General features: G+C 39.0%; 1 protein-coding gene and 1 pseudogene across 1 annotated transcript in view; both read right to left on the reverse strand.

Moving 5' to 3' along the window:
• Nucleotides 1–955: 955 nt before the first annotated feature.
• Nucleotides 956–3,072, reverse strand: LOC126495654 (zinc finger MIZ domain-containing protein 2-like; annotated as a pseudogene).
• Nucleotides 3,073–5,261: 2,189 nt separating this feature from the next.
• Nucleotides 5,262–20,485, reverse strand: part of LOC126495653 (zinc finger protein 679-like) — a 30,713-nt gene continuing 15,489 nt past the window's right edge. Inside the window, exons 3-6 of the mRNA XM_050133240.1 lie at nt 19,883–20,009; nt 19,279–19,374; nt 7,181–7,263; nt 5,262–6,580 (exon numbers count right to left, since the gene is read on the reverse strand). Of these exons, the coding sequence (XP_049989197.1) occupies nt 5,942–6,580; nt 7,181–7,263; nt 19,279–19,374; nt 19,883–20,009 (945 nt within the window). The 3' untranslated portion in view covers nt 5,262–5,941. The remainder of the gene's footprint in view (nt 6,581–7,180; nt 7,264–19,278; nt 19,375–19,882; nt 20,010–20,485) is intronic.

The raw sequence follows: 20,485 nt of genomic DNA on the forward strand, positions 1-20,485 counted from the left end.
TGTTCTTGATGTCTCAGTAGTCCTCATTGTCCGCTATGTTCAGTGAGACCGGTTTTAACCCAGGCTTTTTCAGACCCAGGTCAGCTGGCCTTGGTGAGTTCCCGATAGAGCATCTCCATTGTCTCAGTGTGTGGGTGCACCCCTCGCGGTCCTGAGTTCCTTGCTCATGTTCGCTCTCCTTCTGCTCCTGATTTGGACCTTGAGATTTCAGTGGCAGGACACTTCTTTGCTTAGATTTCTCATTTCCTGTTTTGTGAATTTCCCCCTTATAATAATTAAAAATAAAACTGTTGTATCCTTTAGTTATTCTGATTATTTCAACAACCATATGCTCATGTGTAAGGGCCATCACTAAGTTTGCTCAAACTACCTGGCATTCACACCCTAAATTAAACTGACCCTTTCTCCTCCAAAAGCCATCAACTGCCACCAGTTTCTCAGTAATGCGTGGGGGCCTGTGAGCACCTTTCTCTTCCATGCTTGAGTGTTGACTGGCTTGACTTTGGAGTTCATGAGTACAGTAGTCTTGTCCTGTCTAGAGGGTACTACTGTTTTATTACAAGGTCTCTAATATGCTACAAGCATTTCTGAGAATCAAATTTGACTTAAATTTCTACTAAGTGTTGACAAGAAATCTGAAGAAACTGTTAATGTTTTTAATTTAACTGATTATATTCCTACATTCATGAGCTATAATTAAACTAATCAAGGCATTACTGTATCATGAAACTGACTGTTGCTTTGTATACTTAAAAATATTTGAGATAATTTCTTATATCTAAATAATTTCTAAAATGCAAAACCAGAAGCTGAATGTAACAAAAGACCACTGGAAACTGAACTAAGCCTACATCCATAATCTTGATATTCCAGATAACCATGATTGCATTCGGTGCTTGCAAGCTGGTCAGCCAGAAATCTAGGACACAATTTTGTGCTGAACCCAGTTCCTCTATTACAGATTATCAGAGCGGAAGGTGATGGGGCACTTCAGGGACACCTTAATAGCCATCTGCTCCACCCCATCCTCTCCATTGGGCCCAGGGGTGCCAGGGATGGTGCCGCTACTGAAGTTCCGCTTTATCTTGGTGATGCAGTGCTCAGCTGGCAGGAGGCGCTTCTTGAGGAGGCCCTGCAGCACAGAGCGGACAGACAGACAGTGCACCAGTTGCAGCACGAAGAGGCGAGAGCAGCAGCAGGTAGTAACAGTGATCTGGATCATGTTGCGGCCTGGCTGGCACACATGCTTCCGGTAGAGGGGCTTGTGCGAAGTCTTGTCTCCAGGCTCGATGCTGAGGGGTGTGGCGCTGACGCTGACCTGCATAGACGCTGGCCAGTTGGTGTTCATCTGTCGGTCCTCATGGTGGTAGCACTTGAACTGCAGCTCCAGGTCAGGCCTCAGCATCAGGGTCTTGTAGACAGAGTCTCAGAGCTGGAAGACATGGTTGCTCACAGCTAGGTTGTGCTGGAGGCGGAAGGGTTCCAGGACCACCCCATCTCTAACTGGGAAGGTCAGGCGCAACTCATCACAAGGACCACTTCCAGAGGGTGACGGATGCAAAGACCTGAGGCCTGGCTTGAGGTCAGGCAGGAAAGGAGACTTGACTTCCTGGCTTGGGGACATGTAGGGAACATTGCTGCTGGGCGTCATGGGTGGTGTGGGATTCCCCGGCAGTGGGGAGCTGGGGTAACCAGGGATGGAACAGGAAGGCCCACTCAAGCCAGGGTGACTGTAGCTGATGCTGCCCCCATTGAAGCTGGCGCCCTGCCCATTGAACTGCTCTGTGGGCTTGTAGTGCAGTGCTGTGGAGCCAGGTGCAGACAGGGAAGGGGCCATGCCCTGCTGCAGGGGTAGCCCGTGTCCGGGGTAAGAGGAGGCAGGGCCAGGGGGTTGCCCAGGACCAGGAGCATACTGGGCAGTGCTGGCCTCCTTGTAGATACTGCTGCCAGGGGTACACCTCTGAATAGGCTCTCTTGACGGCCTGTCGGGGCAATGGCTGGGCCTGAGGAGGCCCAGGGCACCCATGTTGAAGCAGTCGCTGTCCTGAATACAAGGGTGTCATGCCTGCTGCCCGGGCAGGGTTCATGGCCATGGAGGAGAGGCCAGAGGGGCCCATCATTCCTCCCATGCCAGAAGGGTTCATGCCAGAAGGTACACCGGGTCCTCAGGGACCACCATGCTGCAAAAACTGGCTGTTAAAAGACTGTCCAGTTCCCATCGCTCCATATTGGCTTAGCTCCTGGCTCTGTTTCTCCTGCAGTGGACATGGCCGTGGCTGTGGCGGTGGCTGCGGCAGCAGCCATAGCAGCTGCAGCTGCTGCTTGTGTGAAGTCTGTGGAGGGCCGTGCAGCATGTGAGGGGTGGGGCCAGGCCTCCAGGGCCACCTGCATACCCAGTGGGTGAAGCTGGATCCCCCAGGGTAATCCCCGCGGCCATACACGCCTTGCTGGACATAGCCCTTGCTAACACCACCTTCAGCAAACGCCTTCCGTTCCAGGCACTGCAGGGAAGGTCAAGGCAGAGCTGCCACCTGCCACACCAGGGATCATGGAGCCACCAGGGGGGGCTTCCTGCAGAGCCCATGGGGTTCTCCAAAACCTGGCTTTGAGTTGCTTTGCCAACTCCCCACACAGTAGTAACCACAGACAATCACCCTGCTGGCTGTGCTTTGTTGCCAAGGCACAGACTCATATGCAAATGAACCATCACCGTGTGGTGCAGGGGGCAGGGCAGGTTTCATAGGGTTCATTGGTGACAGAGCAGCCTACAGGCCCCATGTGCCAAAACTTCTCTGGGAGTTGCTGTTTAGGCCTGGGCAGCCCAGAGACCTGAGAGGGAGCAGAGCCAACGTGTCCTTTGAAGCAGAGGATGACAAGGTCAGGAAGCAGATGTGGAAAGGCGACCCATCCACCAGCTTGGCCTTGGGGAGGCGGGACACAGGCACCAGCCCAGCTACTGGCTGGCAGGCTTTTCCTCCGCCCCCATTGCCCAGGCCCCCGGCCCGCACAGCTCCCTGCGCTCAGCCCGCCCTTGGCGCCGCCCACCGCCCTGGGTGCCGCTGCCTGCGCCATCGGGCCACCACCGCTCTGGACTCATATATTCTGATATGAAAAGCAAATACTGAGATTTTCATTATTCCCATGACGACCTACTGTTAGGAACCATCTTTTTACTTAAACATGAGTAACAAAGAGCTATATATGAAGGATGTGGGGATAGGTAAATAAGGACGCCTAGTAAATAAAAATGGAACCTTTGAAGTTCGGGTTTCACTCTACTTACTTATTTCACTGTCACAAGGAAACAGTAGACTCCATTAGAACCTGATGTAGCACAGATAGACCATGTACACACACAACACAACCACAGAATATGGTTTGAAAAACATTCTGTTCCTTGTGCCTGATTCTTTCTGTCCTTTGTACAGAGTTTTTATTTGTCTCTCCTCCCTGACCACTTAAAAATGGTTTACACTGATGCTGAACTATTTTGCCAAACCCAGTTGATCTTTCTGACAATTTGACAGTCTCTACTGTTTGGATAATTTCCTTATGTTTTCCAGTGTAATAGTTGTAATGGATTTATCATCAATTGTTGTCCCCAAAGCTTTACTATCAACTGCTTCTTCCCTTACACAGAAGCAGCAGAATGTGTATAAACACGTGTTTCTAGATGTTTGACACAGTAAATAGGTCTCTCAATGTGATCTCAAGCCAGTCTAACATGTACTATTAAAAGCAATTAATGGCATTCACCCTTGAGAGGTTATTCATGATAAACATGCTAAAATTTAAAAATACTTAAGTTAAAGTTATGAAAATGCAGTAAAAATCCTACATGATACTTTAAAAAACATTTCCTTCCATATTATGTGTTGTCAAGATAGTTATTTGAGATATAATAATCATGGATTTGGGGAAAACATCATTGTTTAATAAACACTCCTAGGGAACAATATTATAATTCTCTGAGGAAACACATAGGTCACATCTTGAAAGGTGAGAATTGTTTTCACATGTTACATCTCATCTAATTCATGTTTTTGGATACATAACACACCATAACATAAGTTTATTCCAAACAACATTGATACAATTAAGGTCATGGACTCATGATTTTTAGTTCACTTTTGGAGAATATAAATTATTTTCAGTTTTTAAAGATAGCCTAGTGATTTGATACAGACTAAACATAAATGAAGATGTTTAACTGTTAAATAATAATAATGTATTACTTTCTTTAGTATACGACTTTTGACTTTTAAAGACAAACTACGTTTGCAATCAAGCACATAAAGGAGAATTTCTGTGGGGAAATCAACCCAAATTAATACTCCATACTCCCTCCTGTAGTGATCAACTTTGGAATGAGAAAAAAAAAATGAAGGTGACTGTGACAGTCCCTCCCTCTCTACCTTCATGAGAACACTCGGTGCAAATGATGAGAAAAACATGAATGGGCAGAGTGATTCCCAAAGGATGTCTCTACAGGAACTTATCAAAAAAGATTTAAACAAACATTCCTCAAATAGTTGAAAAGCATAAATATGATATTCATTTGAAGAAGGTACCACCTCATATACCAAAAAAAAAAAAAAAAAAAAAGAAAGAAAAGAAAAAAAAAGAAAAGAGCTAAGGGTAATTCCCTCTAACTTTAAAAGCTATGTAGTTCACATGTGGGGGTATATGGGAGAAACATTTGTGATCCATTGTCTGCCAGGCTGCAGGGAGCATCTAGACAACAGGACCCAAGTCATATACATGCCCCACATTTCCCCATTCCCAGGACCCTTCCCAGACCTCATTCAGATTAAGTGAAAAAAAAATTGATAAATATAACAAATGTGTCTTTATGATAAATGAAGTGTCTTTTTTTTATTTTTTTATTTTTGAGACAGGGTTTCTCTGTAGCTTTTTTGGTTCCTGTCCTGGAACTAGCTCTTGTAGACCAGGCTGCCCTCGAACTCACAGAGATCCACCACCTCCCGGCTTTGAAGTGTCTTATTCTATAATAATAATATGGAAAAATGATAAAGGCCTCTGTGGAATTTACAGTTGAACAGAAGCACGAATATGCTTTCTATGCATACAACATCATACGTCAAATATAATGTGCCAATACCAAGTTGTTTTCATTACTGTAGCTCTGTAATAGAGTTTGAAGTCAGGGATGGTAATGCCTCCAGAAGTACCTTTATTGTATAGAATTGTTTTGGCTATCCTGGGTTTTTTGTTTTTCCAAATACAATAAAAATTGGTCAAAATGTTTAACAGTTTTATTGCACAGAATGAGAAGACCTGAATTTTAAACAAGCTGATACTTATTTAATATCACAAAAATCATAGGAAAATAATGCTTATATAGATATAATCTCATTACATAAGCAAGCATATGCCAGGAAATTAAAGATGCATCAAAATCTGAAATAGTATGACACTGGATGTTTTTTAACACATTACCTTAACACAGAGTCAAGAAATCTTATTGCTTAATTTACACCTACTAGAAATATTTACTTATTCATAATAGTTAATGCTTGAATAGTATGTTAACAACAGTGATGCATAAATTCTGTTTACAACAAATGCTTGATGACAATGAAGTTCAAATCTGGATACAATGTTTCTAAATTCATAAGAACTGTAAAGCTGTCTATGTACTGACTAAGCTTTGAAAATTAATTGAATGATGCGAGTCTCTACAATAACTTGATTAATGTATGAGAATCTGTACAACAAATTAATGTGAGATATATTAAAAAATTATGAAATGTACATCACACATGACTTTCTTTTTATGCTTTCTAAGACTTGAGTTTGTGTTAAAGGATTTACCACATTCTTTACATATGTAAGGTTTGTCACCAGTAAGGAGTCTATGGTAAGTATGAAGAGCTGAGATCTGGGTAAAGGACTTGTCACATTTTTGACATCTACAAGGTTACTCACAAGAATGAAGTCTGTAATGATTATGAAGTGTTGAGACATGGGCAAAAGATTTGCCACATGCTTGACACCTGTAAGGTTTCTCACCAGTATGGGTTCTCTGATGACTGTGAAGATTTGAGATCTGGGTAAAGGACTTGCCACATGCTTGACATGTGTAAGGTTTCTCACCCGTATGGATTCTGCGATGAGTATAAAGAGTTGAGGCCCTGGTAAAGGATTTGCCACATTCTTGACATCTGAAAGGTTTCTCACCAGTATGGGTTCTGTGATGATTATACAGTGTTGAGACATGGGCAAAAGACTTGCCACATTCTTGACATGTGTAAGGTTTCTCACCAGTATGGATTCTGTGATGTCTGTGAAGGTCTGACACCTGGGTAAAGGACTTGAGACATGCTTGACATGTGTAAGGTTTCTCACCAGTATGGATTCTCTGGTGAGCTTGAAGATTTGCATAATGGTTAAATGACTTGCCACAATCTTTACATTTGTATGCCTTCTCTTTGGGATTAATTCTCTTATGCATAGTGAGGCATACACATCTGTATAAGCACCTTCCACATTCCATATAGTTGTTTTGACTTTCTTCATTTTGATTGCTTATATAATGCTTCTCTTCTTTCTGGTTATGCTGGAACAAAAATAAAGGTGTGTGTTATAATAAAAAAAATCTCCTTAAAATTATTGTGTATGTATTGGCTCTTAGGAAAAACAGACTTTTATGTATTTAAATAATGAGTAAGCCATATTGTGATTTGATATTTTGGGAATTTGTTCCTTCAAGATGAGGATTCTGGTAAACAGTCTTCCTAGAGTTCCTAGGAAAGGTTTTAATAACATCATTAAATGTGTAAGACTTCTCACAACTAGAAAAGCTATGATATATTTTCAGTCTCATTTAATTGAGAAAAATCTTCTCATATATATGTCAATTGAATAACTTGTCACAAAATATAATTATTAATTAAGGGAATTAAATGTTTAATAGCATATGCGTCATTCAGTTTCAGGTTTTTCAAAATTATTTACAATATAAACATGTTTTAAAACATTTTTTTTTCTGAGAAACTGCTTTTGAAAATAATGTGACATCTTTCAAGACAAGGTAGAGATTACTGACATTTTTTGGCAACGCTACCCAGTGTGGTTGATGAATATAGATTATTTCAATTATGACATAATCCATTCTCTTTTCTCTCTTCATCCTGAAAGTTTTTAAGTCACTACTTACAGCTATTCCTGATATCAATTTCTGGATAGGATCTTGTCTATTCTCCTGTGAAAATAGGTCTTGTGCTTGATGAAAATAGAAAACTGGAAGAAAGAAAAATGTATAATTATCTGCATTAGTACACTTATGTGAAACATTTTTAGATATACAAGTAACACAGTTTTATAAATATGTAGACCTATATTCAAGATGGCATATTACAAAAAATAAACTTCAAATCATTCATTCTAAGGAAACAATCTTTTTAAGGCAAATGGACAGATCTTTTATAACATATATTAAATAAACTATAAAAATGGAAAGATCGAAGTTGTTACCTTAGAGATTCCAGTCATAATTTTGAGAATTAAGACTATAATAGGTTGAGTGAAATGACCCCATATAATCAGATATCTGAATACATGGTCTGAGTTGGTGGATACTTATCGTTAGGATAAAGAGGTATCAACTTAATGGAACATATATGTCCTTAGAGGCTGGCTTTGAGAATTTTAATGCCTTCAATTGCCAAAAGTGAGCTCTCTGCTTCCTGCTGTGGTTCTAGATGGGACCTCTTACTGCTGCTCTAGTCCCTTGTCAACTGCTACCTCTAATTTATCATAATAGATCTTTCTTCTGCATTTTGCCTTTATCTTGGAGTTTTATCACAGAAATTGAAAAGTAACTATGTACAAAGCCTATAACCCAACTACAAAAAACACTCATTTTATCTTAATGGATATAACTCATCTCCACAATCTTTTAGAATGAACAAATTGAATAATATTAGTAAAGAATACAGAATATTTATTAGTAAAGAAAGAAGGAAATGAAGAACAGGAAACAGTTATTACTAATAGGTCCACAGGGAATCAAGTATGCCACAAAGAAGGGGTCCATAAATTTTCAAAGAAATTCACTAGGACTGATCTTATCAGAGATACATTTTCATAAAATATATTCTGATTATGAATTTTAATCCCTCAAAAGCCCTGAGATCATCCCCATATTAACTAATGTCTGAATTTACCCACTTTCTGTCATGTTGTAGAAAAAATATAGGCATCTAAAGAAAGAGAATAAAATAATGTAATCAGAGTCAATGAAATCAGTCAGGATAAGAGAAGACAAGGAGACAAAGAAAAAGCACAGTAAACATGTATAGAGAAAGACACACAGATGTCCATACAAAAACTGCATAAAGCAAAACAAGGTAAAACTCTAGAAGTTTATAATGTACAAAAAGATACCATAAGGTCAAAAATGAAAACAAATAAATTCCCAAACTAAACATTATGGGGAAAAAGAATGTACAAATATTTCATTGAGTGGTGTCTTTGTTATCCATCAAGTGCTGGGTATGGGGCCTTCCTGTAACAGTGACTCTTATCCCAGTTCATACTCTCTTCAAGAAACTAAATTTTCTTGGGGACTTGTGGTCTACTGGAACTAGCTTAGGTAAGATTAGAATTAAAAGCCATCTTTTTGTTAAATGTATTTTTCTAGATTCCTTTACTAATAAGTTTTCATAGATGAGTGAACTTATGTTAGTAGCTACAATTTGATTTTATTAATTAATATATCAGTTTTCAACCATACAATTATAATACAAATGCTGATTATATAACTGCAGAATAATTTAAAATTGTGGATGAGCTTTTTTTTTCATCTGCAAGATCCTTGGAAACCCCAACATGGCCTGCTTCAGGGCTGAGGGGACCGGGGACCAGAGAGCCAGCGGGAGGGGTTGTTTCCTGCCCCCCTCCCCCCAGCTCGCCTTTTAGTCTACAACCCTGAAACCCTGCAAGAGGGGAACTGGAGAGGAGAGCAAGTAGCCATGCAGCCAGAGCACCTGAAGTGCAACTCTCCAGGAGAGTCCCAGGAAACTGAATTCAGGCCCCGACCAATTCCCTAGAGCTTTTCTGGCCATCATGCTGGGTTTGTTCCTGCTGCTGGCTTTCTTTATCCCATTCCACCCAGCCCCCAAGCCCGCCTTTTAGTCTGCAAGATCCTTGGATTCTACAAAACAGCCTGTTTCCGGGCGGAGGGGATCTGAGAGCCTGCTCCAGTGCTGAAGGAACCTAAGAAAGGGCAGACTAAGAAAAACTCCCAAGTACACAGTCAGCCACAGCAAAGATGGGACCAAGACTCTGCTGGCCTCATTTGAAGGAAGAGATGGGTAGGCGCCAATGCAAAATTCCTCAAACATCCTGAAAAGCAACATGGTAACACCAGAATTCAGCGAACACATAACAGGAAGACGAACATCCTAACCCAGAAGAAAAAGAAGAAATCGACTTTAAACGTAATTTTATGAAAATGATGGAGGCCTTTAAACAGGAAGTGAAAAACTCCCTTAAAGAAATGGAATAAAAGACAAAAAAAAGTTAGAAGAAATTAATAAATTCCTCAAAGATACCCACGAAAACCAAGAAAAAGCAATCAAACAGGTAAAGAAAACAGTTCAAGACTTGAAGACCTAAATGGAGGTAAGAAAGAAAACACAAACCGAGGGATGGCTGGATATGGAAAATTTGGGTAAACAAACAGTAACTACAGAGACAAGTATAACCAACAGAATAAAAGAGATAGAAAAAAAAAATCTCAGGCGCTAAAGATACTATAGAGGAAATAGACTCATTGATCAAAGAAAACATCAAATCCAACAAATTCTTAACTCAATACATCCAGGAAATCTGGGACACCATGAAAAGACCAAACCTAAGAATAATAAGGAAGCCAACAACACCCATAATAGCATGGACATCTGACAACCCTCCACCAACAAAACTCAAAGAAGGGAAACACACAAACACTACCAACAAAAAATAACCAGAGTTAACAACCACTGGTCATTAATATCACTTAATATCAATAGACTCAATTCACCTATAAAATGGCACAGGTTAAGAAAATGGATACGAAAACAGGATCCAGAATTCTGCTGTTTACAAGAAACACAAATCAACCTCAAACATAGACGCTACCTCAGAGTAAAGGGTTGGGAAAAGGTTTTCAAATCAAACCAACCTAAGAAACAAGCGAGTGTGGCTATCCTAATATATAACAAAATTGATTTCAAACTAAAATCAATCAGAAGAGATGGAGAAGTACACTTGATACTCATAACAGGAATGTCAAGATGAAGTCCCAATCCTGAATATCTATGCCCCTAATATAAAAGCACCCACATATGTAAAAGAAACATTACTAAAACTCAAATCACACATCATACCCCACACACTAATAGTAGGAGAGTTCAAACACTCTTCTCTTACCAATGGACAGGTCAGACAGAAACTTAACAGAGAAATAAGAGAATTAACAGATGTAAAGAATCAAATGCATTTAACAGACATCTATAGAACATTCCGCTCAAACAGGAAAGAATATACCTTCTCAGCAACTGATGGAACCTTCACAAAAATTGATCACATACTCCATAACAAAGCAAACATCCACAGATACAAAAAAAAAATTGGAGAACCATCTGTGTCTTATCGGACCACCATGGAGTAAAGACAAAATTTAACAACAATACCACCCCCTGGAAAGCCTACAAACTCATGGAAACCGAACAGTCAACTACTGAACCACCCCTGTGTCAAGGAAAAAATAAATAAAGAAATTAAAGTCTTCCTTGAATTCAAGAAAAATGAAGACACAACATACCCAAACCTATGAGACACTATGAAAGCAGTGCTAAGAGGAAAGTTCATAGCACTAAGTGACTAAGTGCCCACATAGAGAAAACGGAGAAAGCTCACATTAGAGACTTAACAGCACACCTAAAAGCTCTAGAAAAAAAAAAAAAAAGCAGACTCACCCAGGAGGAGTAGAAGACTGGAAATAAGCAAACTGAGGGCTGAAATCAACAAAATAGAAACACAGAAAATAATAAAATAATCCAAAGAATCAATGAAACAAACAGCTGGTTCTTTGAGAAAATCAACAAGATTGACAAACCCTTTTCCAAACTAATCAAAAGGCAGAGAGAGAACATGCAAATTAACAAGATCAGAAATGAAAAAGGGGACAAAACAAGAGACACTGAGGAAATTCAGAGACTCATTAGGTCTTACTACAAAAGCCTGTAATCCACAAAATTGGAAAATGTAAAAGAAATGGACATTTTTTAGATAAATACCATATACCAAAATTACATCAAGACCAGGTGAACAATTTAAATAGACCCATAAGTTGTGAGAAAATAGAAGCTGTCATCAAAAACCTCCCAATCAAAAAAAGCCCAGGACCAGATGTTTTTAATGCAGAATTCTACAAGAACTTCCAAGAAGAGCTAATACCTATACTCCTAAATGTGTTCCACATAATAGAAATTGAAAAGTCACTGCCAAGCACTCTTTATGAAGCTACAATTACCCTGATACCAAAACCACACAAAGACTCAACCAAGAAAGAGAATTACAGACCAATCTCACTCATGAACATCGATGTAAAAATTCTCAATAAAATTCTGGCAAACTGAATCCAAGACCACATCAAAAAAAAAAATCATCTATTATGATCAAGTAGGCTTCATTCCAGAGATTCAGGGCTGGATCAACATATGAAATCTATCAAAGTAATCCATTATATAAATAAAGTGAAAGAAAAAACCATATGATCATTTCATGAAATGCCAAAAAAGCATTTGACAAAATTACACCCCTTTTTGATAAAGGTCTTGGACAGATTAGGGATACAAGGATCATATCTAAATATAATAAAAGCAATATACAGCAAACTGACAGCTAACATCAAATTAAATGGAAAGAAACTCAAAGTGATTCCACTAAAATCAGGAAGAAGACAATGCTGTTCACTCTCTCCATACCTCTTCAAAATAGTGCTTGAAGTTCTAGCAATAGCAATAAGACAATATAAGGAGATCAAGGAGATTCGAATTGGAAAGGAAGAAGTAAAACTTTCGTTATTTGCAGATGATATAATAGTGTTCATAAGTGACCCCAAAAACTCTACCAAAGAACTCCTACAGATGATAAATACCTTCAGTGATGTGGCAGGATACAAAATCAACTCCAAAAAATCAGTAGCCCTCCTATACACGAAGGATAAAGAAGCTGAGAGGGAAATCAGAGAAACATCACCTTTCACGATAGCCACAAATAGCATAATGTATCTTAGGACAACACTAACCAAGGAAGTAAAAGATCTATTTGACAAGAACTTTAAGTCTTTGAAGAAAGAAATTGAAAAGGATACCAGAAAATGGAAGGATCATCCATGCTCTTGGATTGGTAGGATCAACATAGTAAAACTGGCAATCCTACCAAAGGCAATCCATAGATTCAATGCAATCCCCATCAAAATCCCAACAAAATTCTTCACAGACCTTGAGAGAACAATAATCCACTTTATATGGAAAACAAAACAAAACAAAAAACCAGTATTGCTCAAACAATCCTATACTATAAAGGAACGTCTGGAGGCATTACCATCCCTGACATTAAACTGTATTACAGAGCTACAGTAATGAAAATAGCTTGGTACTGGCATAAAAACCAAGACGTTGACCAAAGAAATCGAATTGAAGACCCGGATATTAATCCGCAAACCTATGAACACCTGATCTTTGACAAAGAAGCTATAAAATTATACAATGGAAAAAATAAAGCATCTTCAACAAATGGTGACGGCATAACTGGATATCAACCAGTTATGTAGAAGATTGTAAATACATCCATATCTATCACCATGCACAAAACTCAAGTCCAAATAGATTAAAGACCTCAATATAAATTCGACAACACTAAATACAGAAAATATAGAAAACACTATCCCAAGTGAGATAACCCAGACCCAATAATATGAACACGGTATGTACTCACTCATTAGTGGATTCCAGCCAAAAACAAAGGACATTGAGCCTATAGATCATGATCCTAGAGAAGGTAAGTAATAAGATGAACCCAAAGAAAAACATGTATAGATCCTCCTGGAAACTGGAAGCAGACAAGATTGCCAGGCAAAAGTTTGGAGCATTGGGGTGTGGGTTGGTTAGGGGGAAGGGGAGAGTGGGAGAGAGAAGGGAGAAGGGGAGGGTTGGGGAGAACTTGGGGGAGTGGGATTTTTGAGATGGAGCAAGGATGGGATATGGGAGAGCAGAGAAGATGATATCTTAATTAAGGGAGCCATTTTGGGGTTGGCAAGAGGCTTGGCTCTCGAGGGGTTCCAGGTGTCCACGGGAATGTCCCCAGCGAGGACCCCGGGCAGTGGAGGAGAAGGTACCTGAACTGGTCTTGCCTGTAGTCAGACTGATGGCTATCTTGAATATCTCCATAGAACGATGGATGGAATAGAGACAGAGACCCACAATGGAGCACTGGTCTGGGCTCCCAAGGTCCAGTTGAAGAGCAGAAGGAGGGAGAAGATGAGCAAGGAAGTCAGGACAGCAAGGGGTTGGTCCACCCACTGAGACAGTGTGCCTGAGCTAATGGGAGCTCACCAAATACACCTGGACTGGGACTGCAGGAGCATGGGATCAAACTGGACCCTCTGAATGTGGTTGACAATTGGTGCAGAATGAGGGGCCAATGACAATGGCACTGGGATTTGTCTCTACTGCATGTATTAGCTTTTTGGTATCCTAGTCTATTTGGATGCACACCTTCCTAAGCCTGCACGGACAGGGGAGCCCACAGGGCAGGGTACCTTGCCCTCTCTTAGGACTGAAGGGGTGATGGGGGAAGGACATTGGTTAATTATAATAAAGAAACTGCCTCGGCCCTCATAGGACAGAAAATTAGGTAGGTGGAGTAGACAGAAGAGAATTCTGGGAGAAAGAAGGTTAGAGGAAGAGTCGCCATGATTCTCCCGCTCCAGACAGACGCAGGTTAAGATCCTCTCTGGTAAGCCAGCTCGTGGGCTACACAGAATATTAGAAATGGGTTAGAACAATATGTAAGAGCTAGCCAATAAGAAACTGGACCTAGCCGGGCCAGGCAGTGTTTGAAAGAATACAGTTTCCGTGTAATTATTTCTGGGTATAAACTAGCCATGCGGGCGGCCGGGTGCCGGGGACGCAGCCCTGCCGCTCCTATTTCAACAGATGGCGCCCAGACGTGATGGGCTAAATCCACTTAAAAACCTGAGAAGGCTTAAAAATAAGGGAGAGAGAGTTTAACACAGATTTTTGCTGTTTTGTTGGTGGCGTGCTGTAGAGAGATTCCTGATTCAGCAACAGCAGCAGAGAAAAAAAGCTGCGTCATTTTAAAGCGCGGCTTCCTGGTGCTGTACTGCCAGCGTGAACTCTGGCTTTAAAGCATTTCAAGGCTTTTATGGGACTGGATGTTTGTGTTCCCACTTGGGATCGGAGGAGAGTGCTCTGAGACCTGCCGATGGCTCAGCGTTCCCTGCCTACACCTGGGCAGATGGCGGAATCAGGCTTAGGCAGGCGGAAGAGCATGGCGGATTCCTGCTGCCATACAGAGACGCGTTTTCAGACTGCGCAGTGCTCTGCGTGTCAGATTTGGCTGTAACTTGGATAAAAAGAGTTTCTGTGCTGCACACTCAGTCTCAAAATTAAATTGCTGATTGCGGCTCCAATGTAAACTGCTGTTTGCCTGTAACTGTGCTCAGCTCAAAAGCACCAAATGACTCTGAGGCAGGAGCGGCTGCTCCTTGCTGAACTGTGCTGATCTCAGGCAGGAACTACCGTAATTACCTTAAAACCGTGCAGTTAAGGTTTAGACTGGGCAGGACACAGGCAGTACCGTATTACCTATACATGGTGCAACTTAAGTTTTTAAGAAATGCTTAACATTTTAAGAAATGCTCCTGGATAATAAAAAAAAAATTACAGATTCACAGTAAAACAGATTCAGACACCGTTGGATGAATGTACGTAGGCTTGGGGAAAAAAAGAGAATATAAAGAATAAAGTTAATGTCTTAAAAAGAAAAAGGGTAAAGTCTTTAAAGAGACAGAGTACAGAAGTACAGATAGTTATAGATTAAGAGAAATAAAGAAAAATAAGCCACGTAAAAATGAAAAATTCACAGAGAGTCTGGATTATGTACATTGTGTTTTCTTTAAAATTTTTGACTGTGAAGGAGCTAAGTACAAAGAGACATTTTATTATATGGGCTGCTAAGCTGAACCTGCACATATGTTCTAAAGGTATCTTGACTTCAAAATTTGGATCTAAGGATATGATGCTTTGGAGAGGGTCTTCTTTTGTTTCCACAGAGGATGTGACCCTATGGATTGCATCTATCCCGGTATGGTATGATAGACCACGCCCTCCTGAAAGGTTGCTGTGAACACCCTCAAAAAATTACTTCACTCAACTGCCAACCGAGATGAACCTGACACACAGGTTACACCCTAAATGATCTGATTAACAGTGCCCCCATTCAGCAGGAAGCAGTTTGGAGAGAAAAAACTACGCCCATGTTCCCAAATATTGTTTATAAATGTTCTTTTACATTTAAAGGGGGATATGATATAGATATGAATAATTTGCATTGGTATGGATTTTAAGGTCAATTTTGTTATATGTATATGTATTTTTGAACTTGATTAAGGTATTGTGATTATGTAGTTCACTTAAAATGTAATGTATAATTAGGAAATATAGGTTGTTAATGGATAATCATTGCTAATAGTTAAGCTTGTAGTCATGTTAGTTAGATTTTCTAGATATATAGAGATATATTTCAATTAGATAGGCATTCTTCATATCTTTCAAAGACTGCAGAATATGGCATTTAAAATATTTTAATAACTTAGGACTTTTCATGACAAGGAGACACGTCTGCTCCTGGCAGCACCAGCTACTTCAAGAGGAAGATGGGCATCGAAGAGGATCCTTATGGAGTTGGATAGTCATTTGGGCAAGAAACTGCTCTTGCCTGGACTGTTGCATAAACTGGACACAGAGAACCCTCAGAGAGAGGACTGCTGAACTTGCCTAAAGGTGAGATGGTCTTTCGGGGTTCCTGATTCATGAAAGAGTCTACAAGACATTCTACAGAACACAGCAGAAAGTGACTGAACTGTCTTTAAAATTTCCTGCTTCATGGAAATGTATCTGGATACCATGGGCCTGTAGGCCGAAGATGGATGCCCCAACGGTACAGAGGAACTTTGGGTGACTGTCCAGGCAGCGAGATGTCTCTGTCATTTCTAGAGTTTTCTTATTTCTTGTTTACTTAGATAATATTATATCCTTCTGGAGTCTTTGATGGAGTTGAAGAATAAATAGTTATAGTTTTCCTTAGTTATGATAAGAGATAAAATAGATATAAATATTGTAACTGTAATTCTTACTTGATAACTGTTTTGTTATATGTAATTTTACTATGCTAAAGTTAAAGCCTTTCTTTTTTGTTTAAACGGAAAAAGGGGAAATGATGTGGGAATGATTTCTTACTAATAAAGAAACTGCCTTGGCCCATTTTATTGGATAGAAAATTAGGTAGGCGGAGTATACAGAAGAGAATTCTGGGAGAAAGAAGGTTAGAGGAGGAGTCGCCATGATGCTCCCACTCCAGACAGATGCAGGTTAAGATCCTCTCTGGTAAGCCAGCTCATGGGCTACACAGAATATTAGAAATGGGTTAGAACAATATGTAAGAGCTAGCCAATAAGAAACTGGACCTAGCCGGGCCAGGCAGTGTTTGAAAGAATACAGTTTCCGTGTAATTATTTCTGGGCATAAGCTAGCCATGCAGGCGGCCGGGTGCCGGGGACGCAGCCCTGCCGCTTCCTATTTCAACAAAGGGGAATGGGGGGGAAGGGTGTGTGGGAGAATGGGAGGGAAGTGGGAGGAAGGGAGAAATTGGAAAATTTGACTGGTATTATTTATAAAATAATAAAAGAAAAGAAAATAAATAAAATTGTGGATGATAATACCCCACATATATAATTTATTTTTCATGATAATTTAAACTATTTTGAGTTGTTTGTTTGTTTGTATCCATATGTTGCTGAAGACTTGTCTTTTTGCGATCTTCAAGAATTGTGTTAGAATTTAATGATGGATTTTCACTGAATCAGTATATTACTTTCAATAAGATGTTCATTTTTACTACATTAACTGACCAGTCCTTGAGCACAGAAATTTTTTTCTATCTTCTGATACATTTCTATAAGGATCTTTAACTTTCTTAGTTCAAATTCCCCCAAACTATTTTCTGAGGCTATTGTAAAAGATATCGTTTCCCTTATTTTCATTTAAATCTTTTCTCATTTCTATAGAGGAGGGCTACTGCTTTTGTTAGCTAATTTTGCACCCCTTAAATTTGATTAAAGTTTATCTCACTTGTAGGAGATTCTTGGTGGAGTTCTTTAGAGTCTGGAAACCTTTTAAATTCATAGCATCTGCATATAAAGTTACTTTGATCTCTTCCTTTACTATTCATCACTTTTTGATCTTCATTCATGGTACTGTTCTAGCTAAGATTCCAAGTGCTCTATTGAATACATATGGAGAAAGTGAGTCCCATTTAAATGGTTCCCTATTTTAGTGGAAAGGCTTTGAATATCTCTCGATTTAGTTTGGTGTGGGATATAGGCTTGCTGCAAATTGTGTCTTTCATTTGGAGGTATGTCCCTTGCATCCCTAATCTCTCCAGGACATTTATCAAAAATGGGGTGTTAATTTTGTCAAAGGCTTTTCTGCATCTAATGAGATAAACATCTGGAATTTGACCTTCAGTTTGTGTAAGTGGTAGATTACATTTATTGGTTTTAAATTGTTGATCTAGCCCTACACGTCTTGAGATGAAGCCTATGTAGATCACCTTTTTGATATACTATTGGATTCACGATGCAAATATTTTATTGAGGACTTTTGTATATATGTTCATAATGAAATACAGGCCTTCATTCCCATTGCTTCTGGTGTGACTTGCCAACTAAAAAGGGACTCACAGGTGGACATGGTACAAACAGTAAGAAAATATTCAGTTTTAACTAGTATGCTCCTTATATCAAACCCATTCTATAGACTGTTCAGAGCTCTTTCTGGACAGAGTGATAATACATAGTAAGGCAGGAAGTCATGAATGACTATAAGAAAATAGTACTTTTTATACACACCATGACAGTTGCCCATAAGAACTAAAGTGATTAGGAAAGCATTCATCAGACCTGAGCAAGCTCAAGCCAGATTAATATTATAGAAAGAAAGGCTGATGGGAACTGGAGTACCAAGCCTTGCTGAGAAGTTCCTATCATCTTAAAGATAAGAGCATTAAGTTTATTTTAAAACTGTGCAACTCCTGATAGTTCAACCATATGCAGGCCATTCTCAACACCCGGGACTGTCTGGGAATTACAGACTGAACTCTGAGAATAAAAAAAGATGGGAAAACATCAAAGATATCTGAGGAAGCAGAACATGGGAAGAGTTGGGGAACTGAATATGATCCAAAGTCATTGTGAGGCATTCAAAATAATAAAAGTATATATGAAAAATAAAAGTATACACAAATTTGCTTCTCCAAGCAAACTCAAATTTAGACAGATATAAAAACACAAAAGAAAACACAACCTTTATGTGAAAAGCAACATAAATTTTGATATTCAGAGATTTTCGGATATTAAAATAGACCAATAACATATGAATAAACAACTCCTAGTTTCTAATGAATATTTTGCAGAAATAGAAAAAGTTATCTTTGAAATTCTGTAGATTTTAATGCAAAGAACGAATTCAACAATCTTCCAAAATGAGTCCAACTATAAAATTTATATTTTCTGATTTTATGTGATTCTAACAAACTGTGAAAACCACATAGTAAGTGCAGACAAGCAGACATGAACGTGTACAGAGAAATATTCTTTGAAACACTGTGAAAAGTTTTTTAATCCTAATTTTCATTTCAATATTGTTCATTTCAGAACGTGGTAGCATTCAAGGATATGGCAACAAATCATCTTCCTTCTGCTTTATACCATAGTTAAAGTTAACTATCCCAAGGGAATTTTTAGGTCAATTTATGTGAATGAGACTTAAAAAAACTTTAGAATAATTATTCAATGTGAATTTTTATACCATTTCAGGTAAAGATCTTTGCAAACCCCACTTCAGGAGAGAATTCCTCCACATTCTATGTTTCCCACATGTGCTAATACTTCCTGTGGCTTACCTTTTTCATTGCCTTCTTTCTCTCCTGTGGTCACATTCCAGGGCTCTTTGCTTTCTTCAAGGGAGCTGATCAGATCTGGTTTTGACACTGAAATACCTGAATATTGGAAGAGATATATGGGTATAACTTGGGATAATAGTAAAAACATGGATTTCTAATAAACCACCATACTGACTATATAAGATGGCATATAACATAAAATTTCAAATATAATTCCTAATTGCTATCTCCCAATATTTTAAAACACTCAAAAGCATTTTTTTTTTTTTTTTTAGTATTCTGTACTTTGGGTTTGTTTGTAAATTACTACTGAATCTAAATGCAAATATGTTGTGAATCATTAAGTTACAAATCAATATATAATCTATGGTGTGTCTGAAAAGTAAAATGTATTATAAATGTTTGATTGATGAATGCCATCTCCAGGAGTCAGGAGTATATTGACAAGATAAAGTTACACAATTCATTGTGTTCTAAATGATGAACTCTAAGATTTTTATTAAACTGACATGTGAAAGTGAGGCAGACAATTCAGACATAAGTGTAAAACATACTTGTAAGAAACAATTATGATAAAGAAGGAATCAGTAAAGAAAAGTCTCACCCACAGAGACCATGTTACTGTAGTTCTCCAACATGACTTCCCTGTACAAAGCCCTTTGTGCAAAGTCGAGGCAGTCCCACTCATCTGGAGAGAAATCAATTGCCACATCCTGGAATGTCAAGATTCCCTGTCATGAAAAAAAAAAAAAAAGTTTATCAAGTGCCCACGAACACATTTCTTTACTTAGACTATGAATACAAGAATTTATCACAAAACTTTAAGTGTTCTTGATTAGCATTATTCTAAAAGACATACTCCAAAATATAGTCTACACTGAAAATCTGTGTGCTGAAAATATTAAACCAAGAAGGATAAACTTAAGCTGTAGATGTACAGGCAGAAAAGGGGTATGTGAATGGGAGCCAGACTATCTTCATGTGAAGTCCAGACTTCACCATTTAAGGGCATCTATTCTTATGGCAAATTGTTTCTTTAGGAACCACAGGTAAAAGAACCATGAGCTGTAAAGTTGCAACCATGCGTGCATGCACCGTTGTGAAATGAAAATATGTCAAAAGTAAGATGTGTAGCAAGGGACAGAATTGCCATATCCAAGAATGAAGCAGAAATTCTTACTGCAAATTATTTCAATGACAATAGTGG

This window comes from Alexandromys fortis, unplaced genomic scaffold, assembly GCF_014885135.2.
Source record: "Alexandromys fortis isolate MF-2015 unplaced genomic scaffold, M_Fortis_MF-2015_v1.1 scaffold_546, whole genome shotgun sequence".
In the NCBI taxonomy this organism is placed as follows: Eukaryota; Metazoa; Chordata; class Mammalia; order Rodentia; family Cricetidae; genus Alexandromys; species Alexandromys fortis.